The 26,949-nt window shown below is 37.7% G+C and overlaps 1 protein-coding gene across 6 annotated transcripts in view; it reads left to right on the forward strand.

Moving 5' to 3' along the window:
• ETV1 (ETS variant transcription factor 1) overlaps window positions 1-16,424 on the forward strand; it is a 101,288-nt gene extending 84,864 nt beyond the window's left edge. For all 6 annotated transcript variants that reach the window (XM_060020436.1, XM_060020433.1, XM_060020432.1 and 3 more), the window contains 4 exons: window positions 1,268-1,338; window positions 4,831-5,000; window positions 10,988-11,089; window positions 15,967-16,424. In XM_060020436.1, the coding sequence (XP_059876419.1) occupies window positions 1,268-1,338; window positions 4,831-5,000; window positions 10,988-11,089; window positions 15,967-16,188 (565 nt within the window). In that variant the 3' untranslated portion in view covers window positions 16,189-16,424. The remainder of the gene's footprint in view (window positions 1-1,267; window positions 1,339-4,830; window positions 5,001-10,987; window positions 11,090-15,966) is intronic.
• The last annotated feature ends 10,525 nt before the right edge of the window (window positions 16,425-26,949 follow it).

Here is a 26,949-nt window from a genome sequence, read left to right on the forward strand (position 1 = left end):
CTTTTAGGAATTTTCAGTTTTGCTTTAGAGACCTAAGTCACTGTTTTGAAATAAAGCACCGTTGATTTAAATACATTCACCTTTAAATATCCTAGATTTTACATTTTGGGACAAGTAATTGTTAAGAATGGACTTTCACAGAAGAGACTTAGAAAAGGAGTTTTCTGTTGTGGATGTGTTATGGTAACCGTGGGGGGAAAGTTTTGTTCTAATGGGCATGATACCTGCAAAGTAATGAATGAAAATGATTTTATCTGGATAGACTCCCCTTTAAAGTATTTCCGGAATTATGTGCATGGTCCTTGATGTCAACACTATGTATCTTCAGTGAATGACTTAGATCCATCCTTCTAGGTTGAGTCCAGCATTGGTTGTTTTGTTTAAATAACATTAATAGAAGTAAATCCCCATGTTTAAAGGATAGTATTATGAGATGGTAAATCCAGAAAATATGAGGCCAAAAATTTTGCACAAATGCAATATAATTATTGTTGCTATTTTTAATATTATGTACCTACCACAGAGACCAATACTTTTGAGAAATAAAACTGTGACTAAACTATGGGAAATTTCTTCCTGGTGATGAAAGATAACAGCAATTAAATGAAGGTCCCACAGACAAGGATATTTGGGGGAGAAAATGATTGTGAAAAGCTGTCAATTTATTTTGCATTTTTCCTGTGGACTTAGTTATGTTACAGCAAAAAAGGAAAGTTTTTTTGAACTGCCTTGGCTATTGAAGATGAAAACATGAGAAAGTTAACCTAGCTAAATATTTCTGCAAAGAAGTAAGGGGGTAAACCGTACCTGTTTCAGTTCCTCACGGTCATAATGCAAGGTACATGGCAGTAATTCACTCTGATTTCCCCCTCATCTCGTTGAATAACAAAACTCGGAAGAAAATGGAAAAGGAAACGATACGTTGTACATCCCAGGTTTGCCAGTGTTTACGTAAGCTCTATGCTTTGGTTAGTAATAATATAAATTGCTAACTCTCATGTATTACCATGTGCTAGGCAGTGTTCTAAGGCTGCATATATTAAATCATGTAATCCTCACAACAACCCTATAAGGTAGATGCTTTGTTATCATTCCCATTTTATAGATGAGGAGACTGAGGCACAGAGGTTAAATAATGTGTCCAAGGTCACGGAGTGGAAAAGTAGAAGAGTCCTTTTCTACCTCCGTTTTTGCGTTAATGGTTATATTTTGATTTATTTGTGAGTGTTATTTCTGTCATGAGTAAATGTATTTCATTTCCCCCCACAGGCTGCATGTTTGAAAAGGGCCCCAGGCAGTTTTATGATGACACCTGTGTTGTCCCAGAGAAATTCGATGGTAGGTTTTTCATTGTGTATCAAGTTTTGATTTCTGTAAGAGGACGAGGAGAGATCACCTTCGCCTCTCCTGAAAGCAGTCAACATCGCTACTTAACGATCTTTATGCCCGTCACTTACGATGCACTCAAGTCTCGCTAAACTTTGCCTCTTATAAATTCCCTTTCCTTTGCCCATTAAGAAGCTTTTTCCTTTGTCCTATGAGAGATCCCATTTTTAGAGTTAGACAGAGTGTCATTCTTGCTGGGCTTTATGTAGAATAAGGGGGCCCTTTCCATTGCCCGGCTGAGGACATGCAGCTTGTTGCTTGAGATTTACTGAGAGCTGATCCCGTAATTAACAAAGCAGAGGAGAAAGCGTGCTACTGTGGATGCATGGATGACTAATGCAGGCTCTTGCCTTTTATTGTTCACGAAAACATGCATTATGGAACACAGGAACAATACAGCTGCCCATTTAGTTAGTGATTGTGAGTCCTCCTTTTTTGTTTTTCCCCTGGGAAGATGTTCATTACTAATGTGACATTACTTTGTAATTGCTTCAGATGGAGTTAAGAAAGCATCACTCTTTTTTTTTTTTTTTTTTGTTTTTGCCGTACGCGGGCCTCTCACTGTTGTGGCCTCTCCCGTTGCGGAGCACAGGCTCCGGACACGCAGGCTCAGCGGCCATGGCTCACGGGCCCAGCCGCTCCACGGCATGTGGGATCTTTCCGGACCGGGGCCCGAACCCGTGTCCCCTGCATCGGCAGGTGGACTCTCAACCACTGCGCCACCAGGGAAGCCCTGCATCACTCTTTTAATATCACTTGCTGTGGCAATGAAAATGAAAATATCACCCCACACACACACGTTAGAAAGGGGTGTCAAGTTAGAATCTTCTTTTCTTGACAAAGGTGGCAGCAGTCAGCGTCTACACAGAGGCTTGGGTAAAAAGTGAACAGTTGATTGACTTAGTGGTTCTTCAGAGCGGTCTACATATTTCCTGCTTTGATTGTTTAACAGGAAACAAGCAGGGGCCCTCTGATTAGCTGATTGCACAAACTTTAGGGATCATGGCTGTAATGGCCTGGTAGCTCTCAGGAGTTTTTAATTGTCATTATTTAAACAGCAAAGTGTATGTGCAGATTGCTTCGCAGTTTCTAATTAGTTGCTTGAAGTCTACTGTGTTCCCCAGGCTTTCGCTACACGTAGACGCTGCAGAAGGGGTGATATAAGTCTTGGGAAGATCTGTTTCCTTAGCCTCCCTTTACATCGCTAAATTCATGCCAAGGTCACAGGGTTAAACTCCAATAGGGATCACTTTTTCAGCCTTACTCTATACTAGATGTTACTTTTAACCTTTGAGTTTCAGAGGTGTGATCTGTGTTATTTTCTTTGGCATCATTCGCAGAGCATCGACATCCTTAAAGTCCAGCTTTTTCTCTTGAGATACAGCATAAAGTCTACTTTTTGGCATGACCTTCATCAGTTTATTTCATGCTTAGTGAGCTTAACATTTTAAGAAATCGCGATAATTAGTATGGGCACGTAAGGAAGGAAAATAGCTCAAAACTGTAGACAGGATTATGATATAATCTAACAGGGCAAAGTCTAAGTCACTTACATGTTTGGGGAAGCTAACTGTCTTGATTATATTTTCCCTTTGGCTTTGAAATACTCCTCAATTTTATACTAAGAAAATATTTTTGGGAAGATAGTATTGGGCTTACATTTTATAAGGAATAGAGACCAAGAAGAAAGAACAAAGGGTTATTTTTTCATTGTACAAGGCCAGTATGGTCAGTCACATTTATAGGCAGAAGCAATCTAAAGGTTAGAAAATCTGAATCTGACAGTGTTTCACTCTGTCTGCATAATTGCTCAGTTGCCCCCATGAAAATTTCTAAATCTCAGAAGGAAAAACGGAGATAAATAAACCTGTCATTGAAATCAGTATGAAGACACTTCTATATTTTATAGCTTAGACCAAAACAACACAATGATTTTTAGCAGCTGTTGAGTGAATAATTTTATTTTGGTTTAGGTTTTTCTTTTGCGGTACGCGGGCCTCTCACTGTTGTGGCCTCTCCCGTCGCGGAGCACAGGCACAGGCTCCGGACGTACAGGCTCAGCGGCCATGGCTCACGGGCCCAGCCGCTCTGCGGCATGTGGGATCCTCCCGGACCGGGGATGAACCCGTGTCCCCTGCATCGGCAGGCGGACTCTCAACCACTGCGCCACCAGGGAAGCCCTGGTTTAGGTTTTTTAAGTGTTCTTTCTGTAATTATTTTAAGAGGTGTATTTCTGTCTCTTGACCAAAGGAAACTTTTAAAAAGCTCGTGATTTGGTCTGGTTTATAATTCACACTTAATGGCAGAAGATCGGCTCGAATATATTCTGTCTGAATTGTTTCTTTAGTGCAGGAGAGAAATTCATGCATTAATAGTGATATGCTTGTAGGGCCCTAGACATTCAATCCCCAATGTGACTAATTGCACATATTTTTGAGACAATTTGCTGGAGGTAGAAGTAAATAATCAGTAGTCATGAAACTGAGTTGTGTTTTTCTTTTTTGGTTTGTTTGTTTTTTGGTAAAATCAAAATATCTGGCCAGATATTCCAAAGAATTGGAAACTAACACCTTTGCTGCTGTAATCTATTTAATAGAGTCTTTTACACTTTGTATGAATAACAAATAAATGTAGCACAAACAAACCTTTCTTGTTTAAAAATATAGATAACAGAAAACTCTGGTGTATTCTTTTTTGTGTGTGTATAAACATTATAAAATTGGACTTTTAGAAAAAGAATAGCAAGCTAAACTCAAATAAGTGCAGTACAAACAAGAGACAAGGAAAAATGAGAGAATTTTCATTTGCTGCCCGTTGAGAAAGCAGAGTGCCAGTGAAGGTGTGGAAGAAAGATGGTATACCGGTAATCCAGTATGCCCTGAATTACCCACGACATTGTCCTAGTTTTTGCCTAACTCACAGAGTCTAAGATGCTATTAACTTTGCTTTGAAGTATTTGCATTAAAATTTTCACTAGTTTGTCATGTGCAGGTCAATGAGGTATTTACAAATTGCAGGATTTAATTTGCGCAAATAAAATGCACAGAGCTTAAAATTGATTACTCCCTCTGCATTGTTACTTAGAGCAGTAAGTAATAGCATTAACAATGAAGGCAAGAAGTATGATCGGATACTACAGTTTTTAAAATAGTATCTAAAGAAAAAAAAGTTATACAGCATTTTTATAAGTAAATGACCTCCATGGATTTATTCTGGCCTTTGTGCGTTTATAGTGACCTCTATATATACAGTTGTGTGTAAGTTTGTAGATTCCTGGGTTATATTCACCCTTTTACCTATTTTAAATCCCTATTTAATGGTAACAGTATATTTCATAGAAACCCTTAAGTTGGTTGTGGTGTAACCATTTCAGTGATTGATTTAATATAAATTTTATGTAAATGTCATGGCTAATCATAGAAACTTAAAATGTTTTTAATTTAGGAGATATAAAGCAAGAGCCAGGAATGTATCGGGAAGGACCCACATACCAGCGGCGGGGATCACTTCAGCTCTGGCAGTTTTTGGTAGCACTTCTGGACGACCCTTCCAATTCCCATTTCATTGCCTGGACTGGGAGAGGCATGGAATTTAAATTGATTGAGCCTGAAGAGGTGAGTTTAGTAGATTCTAGTTAGGAAGATCAGATGTGTTCTAATATAAGGAAACATAGACTTGATTAATATGCCAAAGAAGTATTTTTTAATTTTAAAACTATAGGGAAACATTGTGAATTAAAAGGTGGGCCAAAAAAAAAACAGCAGGAATGTATTTAAAATAAGACATGAATATGTTGCAGGCTTTTTCCAGTTGCATACCATCCTACAGGAATTGAAGGAAATCAACCGGATTGTTAGCATAATCCTTTATTCAAGAGAGCAGGGCTTGGGAAGTCTTTAAAGGTGCATCTAAGTTGGGCACGTTTGATGGTCTTTGAGGAAGAGAGATGTCTATCAAAGTTCAACTAGTTTTGGGTATGGAGGAATTGTTCTTGAGAATTAGCAGTTATTATTTGGACAGTCTTGATTTTTGTCAAGAGGGTTAGAGAGGAACATTTAGAGAACAAAGTCATGTGTAAGAGGGTGTAGGGGAGACGTAGCTGTGGGCAGTAAAGGCACACAAGGGCCACAGTGGGAAATTCTTACTCCTTAAGTGTTTCTTAGGAGACACAGACCTGTACAACCATTGTTTCCCTTTGATTATTGGTGACATCTGTTTTGAATCAGCTGGGCTGTGTACGTTCCTTTGGAAGGTAGGAATAAAGTTTAAAATGTCACCATACCTAAGAAGACTCTGGATAGAGAGAATACAGTAAATGGAACACCTTTCATTCTGTTCAGCTGTCTTACTTCCTCAAACCCTCCCCCATGCACATACCAATGGAGTGTTTTCCTGAAAAACCTCTCAGTTCAATTTTTATTCTGCCCAGGACTAACTTTAGGCTTAAGCCTACTATTTTTTTTTTTTTTTCTTTCTTTTTTTGGTTGCGGCCCATGGGATCTGAGTCATGCAGGATCTTTTCATTACGGGGCGGTCTCTTCGTTGCCGTGCTCGGGTTTCTCTCTAGTTGTGGCATGCAGGATTTCTCTTTCTCGTTGAGGTGCGTGAGCTCAATAGTTGTGGCACACGGGCTTAGTTGCCCCACGGCATGTGGGATCTTAGTTCCCCAACCAGGGATCAAACCCGTGTCCCCTTCATTGGCAGGCAGATTCCTTACCACTGGACCACCGGGGAAGTCCCAAGCCTACTATTATTATTACAACATAACCTACCGAATAGCATTTTGGATCTCAAAAGAAAGGTGACTTTTTTTTTTTTTTTTTTTTTAAAGAAGATGTTGTGGGTAGGAGTTTATTAATGAATTAATTTATTTTTGCTGTGTTGCGTCTTCATTTCTGTGCGAGGGCTTTCTCTAGTTGTGGCAAGCGGGGGCCACTCTTCATCGCGGTGTGCGGGCCTCTCACTATCGCGGCCTCTCTCGTTGTGGAGCACAGGCTCCAGACGTGCAGGCTCGGTAGTTGTGTCTCACGGGCCTAGTTGCTCCGCGGCATGTGGGATCCTCCCGGACCAGGGCTCGAACCCGTGTCCCCTGCATTGGCAGGCGGATTCTCAACCACTGCGCCACCAGGGAAGCCCGAAAGGTGACTTTTATATGAAATGTTTGTGTCTTATCAAAGATGCTTTTTCTGCTGCTGTTAAAATTGACTTCAGTTTACATTAGCTGAGAAAGCAATGGAAGACTTTTAGCTAACATGCCTATGACTGATCATATTGGCTATAGGATCTAAACACCTCAGAAAAGTCGAAAAATTCAGAGAGAGATATCCAGCTATTTTTTAATTCAAAGTGATTAGTTTCATGTAGACTAGACATCTACAACCTAGACTAGGCTAATGGGCCTATACATCTTGCATTTTCTGCTCTATGAGACCATGTATTTAATCATAATCAGATAACGTGTCCTAATTTGATTTCCAGAAGATAAGGTGACATTACTTATTAAGATTTAAGAGATTATCCGATTCGAGTATGTATTAAATAAAGTATGAAATCAGAGGAGATGGTTAGTACAATTAAGTGTACTCCGGGTTACATCAATACCCTGGTAGCATTTGAGGGCTCAAGTTAAATCAGAAATTCAATTGAGTATAGGCTAAATGTTTGGGTGTTTGAATTTTGTACTGCATCTAAAACTTAATTTGGCTGTCAAAAGAAATTCATTTTTTATGTAGGTGTACTTAAATGATATAAGTGAAAGAACCGCAAAAATGTGAAGCACTAAAAATTGAGACTAGAAACACTTAACGTAAAGTAATTTGAAAGCCCTTTAACATGATGGGAATGTGTGCTCTTCACCTCGTGAAAGATGTTAATAATCTCTGCAAGAGTTGCTTCATGCTAGAACTGAGGACATTCAACAGGGATTTATATCAATTACTTCCGTCCATCTGTGGTTAAAATAAGTGAGCAGAAACAGAATTTTTATTTTTGCCATCTATCTGTTAAGATGGGGGAAATGACTGAATTATGTCTGTGATTATTGATCCACTCAGAAGTGTAAAAATACTTAGGCACACGTGATTAAGTTCTTTATATAGCAATTGTTGATTTTTAAGCTGATCATGTTTGAACAAGTCGAATAGGAGACTTGACCAGGGGACCATTAAGTTACATCAAATTGTGAATTTCTGTGATTTTTTTTTTTTAAGTGCCGGGAAGGAATACAATTATTTCTGTTCCATACAACAAACCAACATTTAGACACCTTTTCTGTATCAGACTCAGAAAGTAAAAAAGGACAGGGGAATTCAGAGTCAGCCTAACTCCCTGGCAATTGTGCAATAAGCGCTCAATGTCTCCTAAGGCCCTTTGTTCAAAATGAAACATTCCATTTCTGATTGCTGCATTGCTCACTGCTACAATTGCTTCCATCAGGCAATGACTGTGCTGCTTATGTTTAAATTTCTTCTTTGGAAAATGTTTGCGAAATTTCTTTAGTCTCTGTGGCCCACGGTCACCCTCCTCTTTCAACTACACAGCAGTTAATTGAGGGTCTGTGACAGCACAGCTCATGAAAGGTGGCTCTGAAGCCATCCTTGTTGGAATTACTCATGAGTTCCGCTTTTTGTATTTCCTCTTGCAGTTTCAAATGATACTGAGTGAGACTGCAGTCTTGTGGCTGATTATCTGCTCAGTGTGTTTGGATAACTTTAGCAAGCACGTAATCTTTAACATCTCTTTTTGAGATATTCAAGATAATGAGATTTTATTTTTTAATTAATCATGGGTTCTGGGGAATTGTTCCAGGGAACAGTTATTGACATAGTGAAGCATCTGTAGGAGGCAGAGTAGAAGTCTTCTGCTAATATGCAAGCTTGTTGAGCTGGAAGAGTTATCGAGAAGTCTGATAGCCAGGCCCTGATTGTGGTTTCTAGATTTACTGTTGCATATTCAAGCGTGATTTTAAAAATAAATTGAATAATAATTGAACGATTGCATTTTCCTGTTTAATTCATTTGGTGATAAGGATAAATGCTAGAGTGCTATAGAGATCTTTTCACTCTCCTCATTAACATCCAAAGTTTTCTTTTGAAAGAGTATTAAAAGGAATTTACTGGAAGTATTGCCATCATCGTACCCACTCCATGTTGAAAATGGTACCTTGGCTTTTTTTTTTTTTTTTAACATCTTTATTGTAGTATAATTGTTTTACAGTGGTGTGTCAGTTTCTGCTGTATGACAAAGTGAATCAGCTATATGTATACATATATCCCCATATCTCCTCCCTCTTGCGTCTCCCTCCCACCCTCCCTATCCCACCCCTCTAGGCGGTCACAAAGCACCGAGCTGATCTCCCTGTGCTATGCAGCTGCTTCCCACTAGCTATCTGTTTTACATTTGGTAGCTTGGCTTTTAGTGGCGCCGGATATAGTGGTGATTGATGGGGTCATATGTGAGGGCTGAGTGGACTTTCTTAGTTGTTGGATGGTCTAACCTATCCTGGAAATTATTTATGTTATCTGTTCATTTTAATTTGCAATCTTTTAAAAAATTTTTATCATGATAGGAACACAACATGGGATCTATCTTCTTATCAAATTTTTATGCGTTCAATCCAGTATCATTAACTATAGGAACAGTGCTGTACGACAGATTTCTGTATCTTATTCCTTCATCTTGCACAACTTGTCTGCATCTCTCAGGCATATGAGTATACATTTCCCTCAACTTTATAATGAATGTGATATTGAAACAGCTCTAAGAATAAATTTGGGGGCTTCCCTGTTGGCGCAGTGGTTGGGAGTCTGCCTGCCGATGCAGGGGACACGGGTTCATGCCCCGGTCCGGGAGGATCCCACATGCCACGGAGCGGCTGGGCCCCTGAGCCATGGCCGCTGCGCCTGCACGTCCAGAGCCTGTGCTCTGCAACAGGAGAGGCCACAACAGTGAGAGGCGCGCGTACCGCAAAAAAAAAAGAAAAAAGAAGAATAAATTTGATTGTTTTAAAATGTCTACTGATACCCATGGTGCTGAGAATTAACTGGCATCATAAAAGTCAAACTCTGCTTATGGTATTAAAAAAACATCTTTCTCTCCCCAAAGACTTCCACTGTGTTGTCTTGAAGTTTGTTAGTTTGTTGCAGGTATTTTACTTTCTAGGTGCCTCCTGGTGAGCCTCTAGAAAAGTATCATTTACAAATGCATACCTGTTCAGAAATTGTTGTTCAATTTCAGGAGATACTAATAATTTATGTTCACATCCCCTCCAGGTTCGCAGGCTGTTCAGTTGTCATGTCTATTAAAGATTCACTGATGTCCATTGTTAGCTTTTTAAAAGACATTTTATTTAGAAATTATTGCTTTCACTTCTTATTGCCATCAGCCCATTTTGCTATTGCTTAGAACATTTACATTAAAACGAAGTTTATCTTTGGAACTTTAAGATGTGCCTGTCACAGTGACTCTGTTTTGATATATAGTCACGTCCCTGTGACGTTACATCTCTCTGCTCTTAAAAAATTATACTGATATATGTGACTAAATTACATTGTGTCTTCATTCAGGAAGTAGAAATTAGTGAGAGAGAAAATAGCAAAGATCAGTGTTTTTAAAAGAGAAAAAAAAAAAACTCTGGAGAAAGGTTATTGCTAATGAAGTAGAGAGAGACAGAATGATCTCTTTGCAAAGCATTCTGTTTTAGTATATTACACGTAGCAACAACTTGGAATTCTGTGAACATGAAGGAAAACTCTAACCCTATTTAAAAATGGTGTCTCAGGGTTACCTAGGTATGCATGGCAGCTGCAATTTCTGCTCAGATGAAGCACAAGTGGAAATTAATGCGAAGGTGACTTTAGCTGGGGTCATAGAAGCAGGCCACCCTGTTCTGGATAATGCTGCATGTAGCCAGGGTAGTGGTGAGGTAGGGGATGCAGATATGTTGAGGAAGGAGGTTTTGCTGAAGCTCTGTTGAAGCTCGGAGATTGTTCACTAAACAACAAAAGTAGATATTCTGCTTTAGAGATTTTTGTCTGTGGACTCTCATACACGGTGACCTGCGTATTTTTAGCATCTGATTACTGTTTAAATGAACGCTTAATTCCCCAGTGTAGTATTGGCTACAATTTTATCCTGATGCTGCTTCAGGCAATAAAAATTATTTGCAGTTCAGCTTACTAAATGGTATACTGTTTCCTCTGCTGTACACACTGTGCCACTTGTTCACTCTTTTATTCAGCGTCATGCAGGATATCTGTTTTCCTTTGGTTTATCATAGCCTCAAAAACACCTTTACAAAGAGATCACGAAGCCACTCTTGATCTGTAGATTTTATCTGAAAAGAAAAAATAAGAAGGAAAAAACAGGGAACCTCAGGATGCGAAGCATGCCTCGGCTCCAGGGTGATCACTGAAGGCCTGGTTTAAAAAGCAAACCAGGACGCAGGATATGCAGATCACGATAGCTTTTGTGTCTTTACTTATGTTTTTGATTTGAATGTGTTTTAGAGCGTTTGGAAGTAATTAATGAATTAACTAATTTTTATGAGATATGTTGATAAGTTTTTACTTAACACTACAATGTAATTCTGTTTTGGTGGCAGGTGGCCCGGCGTTGGGGCATTCAGAAAAACAGGCCAGCTATGAACTATGATAAACTTAGCCGTTCACTCCGCTATTATTATGAGAAAGGAATCATGCAAAAGGTGAGCAGCTAATACAGCATTAAAATTCATTGAAATGTTGCACATTCATCTGCATGTCATACTTTAAAGCCACATATCATTACACTGCTGAAGCAAGGTTTTCGCCCACTTTAACATATGCTTAGCTGTGTGTTTTGCTATTACAAGCCTTTCTGTTTATAAATGCATGGGCATTATAGACAAATGTGTAATAATATCATATACAAAGTAGTAGACTTTCTGGAAGTCCCCACTTTCCTGTGTTTGGTAGAAAAAATGTTGTTTTCGTACGAATATGGCAAAAGCATATATCCCCAGAAGTCATTGATATTTTGCTACATTCTCCACAAGTATATAATTTTGAATACTAACTGAATTGTTACCTTTTCCCTCTTGTTCTGGTTCTTAAAACATTCAGAACACTGCTTGTTCTCATTCTGAAAAACATTTTTTCGTGGCTGATTTCATTACTTGACAGCTTAACATCTTAAACCGTTGATTAAAAATAAGTATTTGATCTTATTTCATTGGTATAATGAAGTTAAATTTATTTTATTTCAAATGAGTGTCTCTTAATATTTCCAGGTAGCTTTTTTAAAAGGTGTGAGATAAAACAAATGAATTACACCTAGAACAAAATATAAAATTTTTGAAGAAGGTAATGAATAAATGAATAAATAAAGATAAAACATTTGGGTATTTGTTATTGTTACATCCTTCAGCCTTGCATGCATATTCGATCTAATAGTCTTGACTGTGAACAACGTTTAGGATTTATTCATCGTGAATATTACATGATAGTTTTATTATGCATCCTTTGTTCATTTGGGGGGACACAGACGTATATCACAGATTGTGGCATAGTTTTATGTCACCATGGTTCTGCCAAGAAAAACTAGACCAGTTGATCCATGAAACTTACTAGAAGACAGGGAAACAGCATCATTGAGTTTTCTAGACCAAAGGGAATCTGCGCTCTGGAGCTGGCCAGCCTGGAAGTTAGAACTTGGAAGATCCTTAAAAGATAAGGCTGAATTAGATTCTTAATTGCTTCCTATTTCCCTGACTCTCTCCTTCAAAATGTAAAAGCAGTTCCTATCTGCTCTGTCTTCTCCATCTCAACCCTGGAGTCTTTTTTAATTCCTCCCCTCCTCTCATCCACCACTCCCATTTGCAGCCAACCCCTTTCACATACATCCCATTCTTTTCGTCTTCATCACCATCTTCCTAATTGGGCACATCAAGTGGGCTGGCACAGTAGGTGCTCTGCAGGTCCCCTGGGCAGTGTTACACAAAATGCAGTCATGACTTTGGTTTGCATGCTACCTTCTCATTAGATCACCTTTTTTGAACAGATTCTTCTGCTACTAAGCAGTGGTATTCTTACCTCGTGAAGCTGCTGTGATTATTAAATGAAATTATGTACTTGAGACACTTGCATTGTACCTGGCGCAAAAGTCTTCAACAAATGGTAGCTGTGAATGCAACTCACACCCTGAATCCAAGGCATATCTAGCTTGTGTGTCTTGACCAGTAAGTCCCTTACTAAATGGAGCAGTCACAGAGAGCTAAAAAGTATCGTAAAATGTCTAATCATACCTCAGGTTTTAGACACAGTATTTGAGGGGGTATCTTCAGGATGACATGTCTGGTCTTAAATATTCTCAAAGGTGTTCAAACTTATGCTTATTACTGATACCACCACTTCCATGTTCCTATTTATTTATACAGTTATCACATATCCTATTTATTTACCTCTTACTTTAATAAATTAATAAGGCAAGATGCTATCAAATAGTCAAATGACAGCATAGATGTTGAAAAAACAAAGAAAAATGTTGTGGCTCCTCACGTTTTTTCTATTAGGCTGTAATTGCCAAAGGAAACTATTAGCAACTATTTATTTGTCAGCTAATATAGGAGAGCAAAATGTTGTACATCACAGGCCTTTTGGGGTATTGCATATGATATAAGGAAAACCAGGTCGTTTAAAGGTGGAAAATGCAAAAGTTGAAGTCTACTTATAACTAGCACAACAATCAAGACTTTGGACAATTTTTACAGACGTACATATACTTATTCTTCCTTCCACGTGTTGAGCCATTCTACTTGCCACTCTCTGACACACCTGTGACTCTCATTGCTTCACTCTTTTTAGAATGTCCTGCCATCTTATCTTTACCTGTTAACATAATGGTTAAGTAAGTTCTAGTATAGTCATTCAGAGGAAAATTATGCAGTCCTTTAAAAAAAGAAAACTCTGATGTAGAATTATATATTTTAATGTATGGGGAAAGTGTTTATCTGACCACGCTTGTTCATGAACTTAAAACTCTGTGTGTATGTGGTGTACGTAAAAGAAAATAAAACGGAAAGATTAGAGGATAAAATAAAACCCAAGTGGATGGAAACATCAAAGAAACCCTGATTATTTTAGTAGTTATGAAAGAAATAAGAAATGAAGTAATGATCATTATACCTTATAGACAGTATATGTATGAATTTCAAAATTTAGAAATGATGGGAAAAGTATATACAAACATTTAAGCATTGGTTATTTCTGGTTGATATAATCAGATTATTATTTCTTTTGTCTTAATCTGTAATTTAAAATTTTCTTCCAATATCCCTGTATCACCTCTGAAATTTTAAAAGTTAACACATAATTTAAATAGCTAGTCTTTCAAATTTCATGTTTTATCTATCTAAGCATTGCAGTTTGTGTATACTGAATGTATAGCATTTTCCATATTATAACTGAATAACAGAAGACGTTCTGTCCCGTGGTTGGTTATCAGCCCTTGTTCTAAACTTTGTGGCATTTAACATAGTCCAGTAATTATAGTAGTAGCCCTAAATATGTTTACTGTAAGGAAAATAAAACAGTGAGTCAAGGCAGAGTCCTTAAGAGGTTTTATAATCTTGATTGCATATTGTACATTTTAATTCCCCACAGTGATTTATCGAATCATTTCTAATTATAACCAATAGCAACAGGTTGTACAAAAAAACTTCCAGTATCCTAAAGCAAATGCCTCCTTCTCAGCGGCTGCAGACAAAACAAAGCAGGTTATTAAATGCTCTGAGGTATGCAGGCCATTTATTTTATTTTTATTCTCAAAGTGCTTTGAACAAGGAAACACGGGAAACGAGGATTTAGTATAGTTAAGCTTTGTTTCTGATATGGTCTATTTTTACTTTTATGGCAGTTCCACCATTTCACCTTTACGAACTTAATTTCCTTTTTATAAAGGACTAAAGTAAATAAATTTATGCCAGACTCCTCTGTTTGCCATGCCCTGTGCTAGAGACTTCCATCTTAGTCTTGCAACAGGCTTTCCAAGAAGCCATTCCTGACTCCATTTCACACAAAAAAAAGGGGAACTGGGGGCAGTTTAAGAAACATGTCCAAATTCATAAAAACTAAGTCTTGGCTGTTTTCAAGCCTAAGGATATTCAGAGTATTTGAATTCTCTAAATTGATTCCTCTTACAGGGTAAAAAAAAATCCAGGGCAAAAAACATTCTAAATCTGAGTCCAGAACAGCAGTGCTCTTTGGTAATTTTTTTTTTTCTTCCCAAACATGCACAGATAGTTTATAAACTATGAACTCACCATACCCCCACGTCACACAGCAAGTAGCAGAGGAGTTGAGTAATTTGCACCTTTCTAAAATTACTGAACTCTACATACACACAAAAAGTTACTGCCAAACTTAATACAAAGAACTGTATTCATCCACTCCCGCCCTGCCCAACCCCCCCCACCCCCCCCCCCCCCCGTGGGTTTTTGAGAAGCTCAGCATTGTCTATTAATGGCAGCGGGGGCAGGGCTGTATTTGTTCCACTCAATTGTTTATAATTTCCTAGAGAAGCATTACTCTTCAAAATTTAAGTTTGGGACATGTTATTTCCTACAAATTACGCCACTTCTCCTTTATTTCAGGCAGCTGTCACATTCCTTTTTTTCATTTCCTCCCTATGCATCGTGTATTTTAAATTCCTTTCACTTTTTTACACTGTCTTACTTCAATTTGACACTTTATATACATCCTTACCTTCTGTCTAAGGCATCTTGCTTTCACTTTTAAAAGTGACGTACCCAGGATAAAGCTGGGTACATCTCGATCCGTCTTTCGTTTAAATAAGGCTATGTATCTTTTTTTTCGGGTGAGAATATACGGTGCAAAAGAAAAAAAAAAGAAAAAAAGAACAGTTCACCCTGCGAATCAGTGAATCACTAGTCTAGTCTTATTAGGAACACAATACATTTTTCTTCCAAGGTTTGGAAGTTTAGTTTTTCTACAGTTTCAGAAATATAATGTTAAGAGGGAGACACTACACTTTAAAGGCCTGTTTATTTTATAAGTACTATAGATATTACCTTTTCAGACAGAGGGGAAAACATTGTAATGTGAAGATGCCTGCATGAAATCATTGATTTTTTTTTCCCCCAAATAGCAATGTAAGTTTACACTTACAAGAAAACAAGCAAACTGCTCAGCTTTCTAGCTATATCTGGAATGAATGTAATTATTACTCAAGGTCAACATTTTGCATTTCCCTCGATTGAACCGTAGTTTATCACACAAAGTGAGGATTTTTTTTTTCTATCTGTTAATAGTTCATTGCTTCTTCTTTTGTTATTCATCCTTTCTGGAGTATTAAATCATGTTTTTGTTTATTTCTTTCTCTGCCCTTCCAATCTGGGATGGTGAAGATGAGTTGTTGGGTTTTTTTAAGCTGAGATGTAGTTGACATAACAACCTCACATTAGTTTCAGGTGTACAACGCAGCGATTGGATATTTGTATCTCTTGCGAAATGCTCACCACACTAAGTCCAGTTACCATCCGGCACTGCACATAAGGATGGGATTTCTCTTCCGTGTTTCCCTTAGGTGGCTGGAGAGAGATACGTCTACAAGTTTGTATGTGATCCAGAAGCCCTCTTCTCCATGGCCTTTCCAGATAATCAGCGCCCACTGCTGAAGACAGACATGGAGCGTCATATCAACGAAGAGGACACGGTGCCTCTGTCCCACTTTGACGAGAGCATGGCCTATATGCCAGAAGGGGGCTGCTGCAACCCTCACCCCTATAACGAAGGCTACGTGTATTAACACAAGTGACAGTCAAGGGCCTCCTCGCGCCTCTCCTCTTTTGCGAGATGCAGAGAATCTCTGAATTCTCTTCAATCTTTGTCTGATTTTTGTTGTTTGTATTTTATTTTTAAATAATAATACACAAAAAGGGGCTTTTCCTGTTGCATTATTCTATGGTCTGCCATGGACTGTGCACTTTATTTGAGGGTGGGTGGGAGTAATCTAAACATTTATTCTGTGTAACAGGAAGGTAATGGGTGAATGGGAGGGGGGGATTGGGGGATTACTTTTTACTTAGGCTTGGGATGGGGTCCTACAGGTTTTAAGTATGATGAAGCTCTATCATGTTGATTTGATTTCATAACAACCTAGAAAATGTTCATTTCCTCTGGGTGTCTATAGTACACAGTTAATTCACATTGTGTAAATATCCACTTGGAGACTATTTGCCTTGGGCATTCTCCCCTATCATTTCTGAGTCTCTGCAAGGTGTACAAAAAAAAAACTACTGTAAAAGGCAGTTTAATTGTTAGAAATGACTGTTTTTGCACCTCTTGTAAAAAGGTATCTAGAGATTGCATTTGCTGCTTTTTGTTTCGTTTTGCTTTATATATGACTCTTAGAGGATAACCATAAAATGGGTAATTCTCTCTGAAGTTGAGTAATCACCATGACTGTAAATGAGGGGCACAATTTTGGACTCTGGCTCCAAACTGAGTCACAGGCCAGTAGCAGTATACGTATCTGGTGCCACCTTGCTCTTTAGATACAAATCATACTGTTGTTAAAGTATTTTGAAGCTCATTTCAGTTAAATAATGATATTTTTCATGGTCCTTTGAGATCTTCATTTAAATGGTAAATCTGGGATCACAATGAAGCAAAAAATATCTGTCTCCTTTCGCTTCCTTCAGTACATAAAAACATTATTTAATCAATAAGAATTAACTGTACTAAATCACATAATATGCTGTTCTAGATACAGCAAGCACTCCTTAAGAAAAATATCCAATACACTAAATAGGTACTATAGTAATTTTTAGACATGGTACCCATTGATATGCATTTAAACCTTTTACTGCTGTGTTATGTTGAAACATATATAAATATTAGATAATGCTAATGCTTCTGCTGCTGTCTTTTCTGTAATATTCTCTTTCATGCTGAATTTACTATGACCATTTATAAGCAATGCAGTTAACTACAGATAGCATTTCAGGACAAAATAGATGACTCGAACCATTTATTGCTTAAAAAATAGCTTATGCCATGCTATGCTATAAGCAGCTTTTATGCACATTGACAAAATGAAGAGTAAGCTTCAGCTTGCTAAGGGAAACTGTGGAAAATTTTGTAACTTTTGGTGAAATGGAAAATTATTTACAAACTGTCAAAGAATATGAGGAAGTTGCTGTATGACATAGTGCTGGCGCTGGTACTATCCGTCATCTTGTTTTGGACACTCGTGTAAATGTGATTGGATTGTTTGAAAGAAGATTTAAAGATTTAAAGTTTCAAAGGTTTTTGTTTTGGTTTTGTTTTGCATTTGGAGAAAATACTGAAAGCAGGGTATAACAAAACCATAAGTAAATGGTGTTACAGTATCTCTGAAGAGCTTGCTAAAATGATTCAAGCAAGAAACACGAATTTTGTTCACTCCATCAATATCCCAGAGGAACAAAAATTTTTAAAGAGTCAGTAGCAAACTTTTAAAAAAGTCCTAAACACAAAGCCAAAATCGACTTATAAAAGCTTTTCATGATGAACACAGGAAAAATTGTTGAAAGATGATCTCCTGGCTACCCATTTTCCAACATGACATGGATCACAACTCATGTCTTTAAATTGAACAGTTATTGGGAAACCCACATACCATAATCAATACTACTCACATTTAATCCTACAAAAAAACTTCTAATTTCAACACATCTATGTAACCTGTGATTTCAAGGCTTGTTCTACATTTACATTATATAGCATTAGGCCCATTATGGGCTAATAAATATGCCTTAAAAATCAGAACTTTTCCCCCCCACTTTGCTCATGTGGCCATTTACAGCATGTAGAATAAAAACAGATTTTAAAATATTCAGCTAAAGTTTTACTGGAAAGAGAATTGACACATTTGGAGAAATTGAAGGAGAAATTGAAAGTGGGTCCTTAAAATATGATCTAAGTGAAAATTATATTGAGTATTCTTTTTTTTCTCTTTTTCTTTTATTCTTTTAAAACTTCTAGTTTGACAGTGAGAAAATTGGGCTATGAGTTATTTTAAGGAATCAAGGAAGAATTGGTATTGATTATATAATATTAAAGGACAAATTATATATTTTGCTGTTTACGGTACTAACTCAGTGAATGAAGTAAGTAATTGGCCAACATTAAGTATATTTCTCATACAGAAGGGTTCAACACATTACATTATAAACTCTTGGGAAATGTATCTAAATTTTTTTTTTTTGGTTCTGTTCTTATTCTACTTTTTGTTTGGTTGTATTTTTATTTTCAGATAGATTAATAAATCTGGCAGCTGATTTCTGCAAGATTCTTGTGTTTTGAATTTCTAATTGAATTGGCTATTCAAACATAGAAATCAACAACATAACATTTTCCTTCAACTTGGTAAAGGAAAATAAAAGAATTATCTCCCCTCATGTTTGCTGCCTTTTGATGTTAATACCCAACAGACTAATTACAACAAAGAATGTCACCTCTGCAATAACTAATGAAAGATGATTTTCTTTAAGTTATGCCTATAAAAATGCTTAAAAATAAAAATGCACACAGCTGGCAGTGCGGAGCAGTTTTCTCGAATTATAGAAAGTTCTTGGGGGTCACTTAATTGAAACTCCTTTTTATAGATTTTTATCAGTTTCCTGTAGATTTTATAACAAATTACCACAAGTTTAATAACTTAAAGCAACACAAATTTATCCTCTTTTAGTTCTAGAGATCAGAAGTCCAAAATGAGTCTAAAGGGGATAAAATCAAGGTGTCTGTAGGGCTGGTTCCTTCTGGAGGAAACCCATCCTTACTTCTACTTTTAGAAGCTGTTGTCATTTCTGGCTCCTGGCTCCTGGCTTCCTTACTCCAATCTCTGCTTCTGTGGTCACATCTCTTTTTCCTCTACTGTAGTCAAATCTTCCTCGGCCTATCTCTTATAAGGATATCTGTGATTACATTTAGGGTCTACCCAGATAACGCAGGATAATCTCCCCATCTCAAGATCTTTAACTTAATCACATCTTTGACGTCCCTTTTGCCAGGTAAGTTATCATTCACAGGGATCAGGACACAGGTAAGGGGTTATGGAGGAAAAGGGGTGGCTGTTATTCAACTTACCACACAGATGAAGACACTGTATTAAAAATACTGATTGACTTACCTATGGACAAAAATGTTCTTATTGATGGATCTAGGGTGAGAAATTACTGAAGAACATTTTTGTTTACCATTGAGATGGTCTCACTTTACTCTGCATAAAAGGTAATGAAAGCATTCTATGTTAAAGTTCACCTACTCCATTAAAGCATCTGATAATCACATAGAGCTTTTAGGTTATTTAATTCCCCCACATGTAAAAATTATGTAATGAGAGAAAAATATAGTGTGATAATTACAGAGTTACAGCATAGTTAATTATGTTATCCAAGTCAGATTATTTTTTTTAATATAAATTTCTTTTGATGCTAGTATGGGTTGTTACTCTACAGCCTTAACATCTACAAGTTATTACTGTTTAAGAAAGAATGATATGTAGAATATGTTTGTTACTCAAAAGAGCAATTTTAAAATATGAGTCAACTTATGTTTATATGACAAGGAAAGAAATCTATTACCAGATGTCTTAGCATTTGGCTAGATCATAGGTGCTTCTAAAATGAATGTTCTATCAGGTAGCATTTTCAGAGCGTATAATGACAAAACATTACAGAGGGGAAGACCATTTGAATGTTTCTTACTTGGTGTCTCAAAAGAGAAAAACTGAAATTTGAAAATAAGAAATGAGTGAGCTATTTTCCAGTTGCAGTTTGATATGGGGAAGGGGAAAAATAGAATTCTAAGAAAAAAATAAAGATGGGTAAAAATAATAGAAGGAAGTTGAAGGCAAATGAACATATTGAGCAATTGTGAGAAGAATTACATCAAAGCCAAGTTTCCATAAGATATCAGTGTTGGACATGATACTGAAGAATTCGGCTCAATTTACTCAGAACTCAACTAGTACATACTTTTAAGACTTAGCTTTTTTTTTTTCTTCTTTTTTTAATATATGAGACTTCTTTAGAAAGATTGATTTATTAAAAAAAAATTTTATGGAAAGATGTAGTTTAAGAAGAGGAGAATTTGATCAGAGTAGTGGATGCCTTTACTGAAAAATATTGACGATTTTAGAACGTTCCATTAAAAGTATTCATAGAATAGCTGTGGTTTGTAAACTCATATGTAAGATAGGGTTGTTTTTTTTCTTTTTCTTTTTGCATATAGACTCCAATATTCTTATTTAGTTCCATCCTAAAATTATGTGTCTATGGAGAAGAAATTTTTAATTCACTTGGATATATTAAAATTATACTTACGGTTTGAGAAAACATTCCATGAAGTTTATGTGATCATAGCAAATAAATATGCTCAAAATTTAAATCTAAAATAAAAGCCCAGAAGCTGAAAATATTGCACTATTGTGATCACTCCGGGAGGTGGCACATGTAAAACTGATAAATATCATCTAAGATGTTGACTTGCTTTGAATCATTTTAATCACTTAATTTATGACCAGTGTACTTGAGTAGTGTTTTGCCCTCCTGCCACTTCCCACGTGTTATTCTTTTTCTGGTAATTTAGGTCCCAGGACACCTGATAAGTATTTTTCTAGTACTGTGTCCTAATCTCTGTCAATACATGGTTTCACTTAATCTGTTCAGCAGCTATATCAGGAAGAAATTTTGGGAAAGGAACTATCTAAATTATTTCAGTGACTCCCACGTGCCAGCCAGGGTGCATGCTTGACATGTTAGTGTTTCCATCACTGATTGGCTCTGAGGAGAAGCTGAGGCTAAAGACAAAACCAGAATGTCATTGTGTTCAAAATGTCATGTGATCACAGGCAAATTCATAAACGATGCTTTTTTTTTTTTTTTTTTTGTAACCTGGACCTAGCTACTTTCTTGACTTAAATTTTAAATAACTTAAAAATGTATGTAAGTCTCTGCTCAGCTCAGAGAGGGACGCGGCGGCCGTGCAGGCCCCGGGGGACAGCACTGTAGGGGCAGGGGGCGGAGTTGGTGAGCAAAGCTCTTGAACTCCTGATCGCCAGAGTAGTTCAGGTAGCCCTGGAGGCGAGGGTGGTCACCGGGGCTCAGAAGGCCGGGGTGGGCCTGGCAGAGGAGCAGGGATGGAAGTAGCTGCCGCTGGTCCCAAGGGTGAGCCGGCACCACGTGCCCTAGGACATGGTGGAGATGCAGCACCCGCGGCTGTAGGGCCTGGAAGTGGACTGCTGGTGTTCACACTCACAGTGCCTTTCCGACCCCCCCTGGGGGTGGGGGCAGACATGCCCCGCAGGTCTCTGATCCCAGATGCCTAATGCCACCAAGGCATGATTCATAAGGAATATACAGTGAATGGCAGTGCCCTAGCTATTGGATGGTCTGCTGAAGACCTTGTCCTCTTCCGGATTTCCATCAACTCATTCCTGGATCAGCGTTCCCTGGTGATTCGGAATATTCGGCGCTTTGGGCCCCTGCTTCCCCAAAGGCTAGGCGGAGGAAAGGGGGCTGTGGCCTAACCTTGTGTCCCTACTAGGGAAGGCATAGGGAATTCAAACTTAGAGTGATTGCCACTTTGTTATTTGGGTTTAATTTTTTGCCTCTGCTGGCCCTTGGTATCTCTTGGTTCACTTGTTTTGTTTCCCTGCAGCTTGAGGAGTGGGATGCTTCAATGTTTATTACTGCAGAAACTAAAACTTAGCTACTAAAAAAAAAAAAAAAAATTATGTAACAGTGACATTTTGCTGAAACGCAGTCTTATTTAAAATGTATTTCTTTAAACATCTTTGATTAGTCTTTATAGAAAAATCTGAAAAAGAAATCAAGTACTACTTAAACAATAGCAATATCATAACATGAATTTTTTTTTGAGTCTTTAAGCATTTAGAAATCAAAATGATTGAAGTATCACTTTGGTTTTTCCACTGGAGGATACAGCTTAATGAGCCCCAAAGAGACAGATCAACTTCTTCAGAATGTTGTAAACACTGCCCCCATGACTTACGCTATTAGACATGACTTCTGAAAGGAATAGATTGCCCAGAAAACTTATAAAGCATGGCAGATTTGAAGTCACGTGATTCAGAAGAAGCAACAAATGAATTTTTAAAGTAGAACTGAAATCACAGCAACTATTTTCCAAAGAAATCTTAATTTTTAAAAACTATCACATTGTTTTAGAGGGAACTATGACATCTTATGTACGTTTAAATTTTCTGAACAGCCAGTAAAACTATTTGTCCTATAGAAAATTTAATGTGAATTTAATTGACAGAAGACAAATATGGCACAAAAAGATGGGGAGAAAATAAGATAATGCATGTGGCATTACATTTTTAAAAATTTTTATTTATTTATCTTCTTATTTATTTTTTTGGCTGTGTCGGGTCTTAGCTGCCACACGCGGGATTTTTGTTGCGGCGTGCAGGCTTCTCTGTAGTTGTGGTGTGCTGGCTCCACGGCGTGTGGGCTCTGTAGTTTGCAGGCATGTGGGCTCTTGCTGAGGCATGAGCTCAGTAGTTGTGGCATGGGCTTAGTTGGCCCACGGCATGTGGGATCTTGGTTCCCCAACCAGGGATCAAACGTGCGTCCCCCTGCACTGGAAGGCAGATTCTTTACCACTGGACCACCAGGGAAGTCCTGACATTACATCTTAAACTGCACAATGCTCTCCTACTTTTAATACTTGAGAAAGATTTTACTTGATATTTAAAAATATTAAATTCTTTAAATTTTTTCTATTTAAAAATTGTAGTAAAATATATGTAACATAAAACTTGCCATTTTAACCATTTTTAAGTGTCCGCTTCAGTGGCATGAATGACATTCTCAGTGTTGTGCAACCATCACCACTAGTATTTCCAATCCATTTAGATTATTTTATTCTTAAAGTATTTAAAAAAATACTATAGGAGATACTTTGTTATATATTAGAAACGTAAAAAATGCAACCTTATGCTTTCTAATAATTCACATTACTTGTAGTTCCTTTATTAATAGGTTGGCCTTGATTTCATACTGTAGTTTAATAGCGTTATTAAAGAAAAAAAAGAACTTTATGTATAAACACTATTTCTACAAAGTCCCAATGATTGCAGGGAAAAAAAGTTCATTTAGATAAGGAGCTTACTGGATGCTTTGAAAATAACTCAGTTATGTACATCTATGTTAACAAATAAAAACGGCCCAGAACCTTAAAACAAACTACATCAAACAGAGAACTGATCTTTTGCACTCTTGTTTCTTTAGTTTGAATGGACAGATTTGATTAACACATCATAAAGACACAAACATACTGAAGCTATGCTCTTTAATACAATGATAATTTCAGGTAACTTTTTTTTTAGGGAAAAATTCCCAAACAGAAACATGTGAGATTTAATAAAAGTACTGAATTAATGTGAAATCAGGTTAACAAGATACACTGGGCATCACGCCAACATCCCCTCACCAAACACTAAGAACTTGCTAAGTTAAAACAGAAATTGAATATTTTTCCGTGACTTTTCAAACCTCATATATTCCTTTCAAAATCTGTCCTCTGAAATGTGGTGCTTAATCACAAGGTGACTTGTTTATAATCATTCACTTATAGAGTAAATTTTGGTTTATTATTGAAAGCACAGCATCTGAAGAGAGAAGTCTATTATTTATTTTTTCCTCAGATATATAATGCCAGGCCCAAATGTGATAACATTCCAAATTTGTTTGTTAATTTTTGTCTGTTTCATGAAGAGCTTGCTTTACAGGTGTAACAAATCACCCATAAAATTGCCATTTCAATTATTTCATATGCCAACATTTGAAATTCACCATCACGAAAATTATGAAGGACTTCCCTGGTGGTCCGGTGGTAAAAAAGCCGCCTTACAATGCAAGGGACGCAGGTTCGATCCCTGGTCAGGGAACTAAGATCCCACATGCTGCGGGGCAACTAAGCCCACATCCCACAACTCACACACTTCAACGAGAGTCCACGTGCCCTGGAGCCTGTGCACCACAACTAGAGAAGAGAAAATCCTCACGCCACAACTAGAGAGAAGCCCACGCACCACAATGAAGAGCCCGTGCGCCGCAACTGAGACCCGATGCAGCCAAAAATAAATAAATCTTTTTAAAAAGTTATGAAATAGAATCAACCGAAAAAATAATTCTTCCCTAGAATTTACTGTTTAGTTATTTTCGTAAAAATTTGTGATCATGTAGAAATCCTGAGGCAGTTTTCCAAAACCAAAACAAGGAGAAATATGAAAATAAATATTTGGATAATTTAGATCTCAAAGGAGAAATACATTGCTCACTAATTTATTCATTGAGTGAGTGTTAACTCACTCATATTAGAACAGACTTTGGATTATTCATTTCAATTTGTTCTTTGTTGGGAAATCCATTGATTTCATCCCTCAGAAATCCCCAATTATGAATCTTCTACAAATTGGTCTTAAACATTGCTATAAAATCAGTTGATTGTGTACTTACTGCACCCAAATTAAGTTACCCCACCCCATAAGTAGACTCTATGGAGGATGTAGTAGATTTATAAAAGTGATTCCTGCCCTCAAACTACATAAGACTAACCCACATGAATCTAACCCACACTTAGAGAACTACATATGATATATCAGTTAGGCTGAAATAATCCATTATTTAGTGCATAAAGTCTGTGGAGAAGGAGTATGGTAACGAAGTGGTCTTTAAAATGCTAGTGACAGTGGGAAGCAGGGATACTTTTATTCAAATATAATGAGTGTTTCAGGTCAATCATGCCTGTTGCTATAAAATGAAGCTTTCAGTTAATCACTACATGCAAGTCTATGTGGCCCATCATGGACAAGAATGCTGAACATTTAACTAAAAATCAAGGCAGGGCAGACTACTGACTTATTAACTTCCAGACTATCTTGACTCTGAGAATGTTGACTAAAAGCATTTATCAAATGCCCACTTGCTGTGTATGTGTACATCCTAGTAGCAAGAAATAGTCATCAATCTATTCAGGTCACTATTACTGAAATCAAAGATTACCAACTATCGTTCCATTCTTGTATTACTTTACTCAAGATTCAGAGCCCAGGAGAGAGAACCCAAGGGTTTGCCCTTTGTTTGTGTCCTCACCCTTTGCCGGTAAAAGGGCATGGAATCTTACAGTCCCGTGAAGCCCTTGCATGCTGGATGAGAAGTAATTCTGTCAGGTAACTGGCATAAACAAGAAGTGGAATTGCCGGCTGGGGGTGTTCAGTCTTTCTCAAAGTCCCTAAAATTAATATTATCTTCCATCTTCAGAATGGGAAAACTGCTGAATATAGAATGTCCTTTTTGTTCTTCCATTTCCTTCAAGAGTATTTTGATTCCTATAGGTCCTTAAAGCCTGCTGACATGGTAATGTGCATAAAAGCAGTGATTAGCAAGAACTGGACGTATTTACCAAGTTCTAGAAGAGTATAATCTAAGAGGAATAACGATGAGAACAAACCAATATGCATATAGGACAGGTACTATATTAGTTCACCGGGGCTGCCGTAACAAAGTAGCATCAACAGGGTGGTTTGAACAGCAGAAATGTATTATCTCCAGTTCTGAGGCTAGACCTCTAAAATCAAGGTTTTGGCAGGGTTAGTGTCTTCTATGGAGCTCAATCTGTTGCAGGTCCCTCTCCTTAGCTTCTAGCTGTTCTTCTTTTTCCCATTTCTCTTCATATCGTCTTTCCCCCGCATCTGCCTCTGTGTTCACTTTCTCCTTTTCAGGATACTGGTCATATTGGGTTAGGGCTCACCCTAATGACCTCACTTTAACTTACTTCTGTAAAGACGCTGAAACCATGGTTAAATCCATTTCACCTGCCTTTACTAATCAAGGCCATTTTAAGATTTGCATGCCCTCCAGGCCGCAGGCAGCCTTAACGATAAGTTGTTTGCCTGAGTTGTTTTCTAGGAACTTGGTGTCAGCTGCCTCTAAATCAATCTGAATCTAAGACCCTCCAACTGGGCATGCGCTAGCGTCCTCTCGGTGACCTGAACTGACAGAGGCCTGTAGCTTAGTTACGCCTGCGCAGAACCACACACCTTCCTCCAATCACCTTTCCCCATGCTCCCCAGGCCTCAAACCGCCCTGCTTTCTCATTTGTTATCCCATCGGTACCCGGAGCCCCTTGCCTTCAGGGAAGGCGGAAGGCGGCTTAGGGATTCGTCTTCCTGCTCCTCGCTGGACTGCCTTGCGAGTAAACGCTCTCTTCTCTGCAAACCTCGGTGTCTCAGCGCTTTGACTTGACAGGTAAGACGAGCCTGGCTCGGTAGCAATCTCATCTCCAAGTAAGGTCACTTTCAGACCTGTTGCAGGTAGGACTTCACGTTTCTTTTTGGGGGAGAACACAATTCAACCCGTAGCAAGTTATGGTCAAGCGAAAGTGAAAGTATCCATTAAAATGAAATTATTACCCATTACATGTGAGATTTAAGCTTAAGAGAGAAATTACAACTGTATCTTTCTTATATTACATGACTAATGTGGATAAAGAT

This window comes from Delphinus delphis, chromosome 9 (assembly GCF_949987515.2).
Source record: "Delphinus delphis chromosome 9, mDelDel1.2, whole genome shotgun sequence".
In the NCBI taxonomy this organism is placed as follows: Eukaryota; Metazoa; Chordata; class Mammalia; order Artiodactyla; family Delphinidae; genus Delphinus; species Delphinus delphis.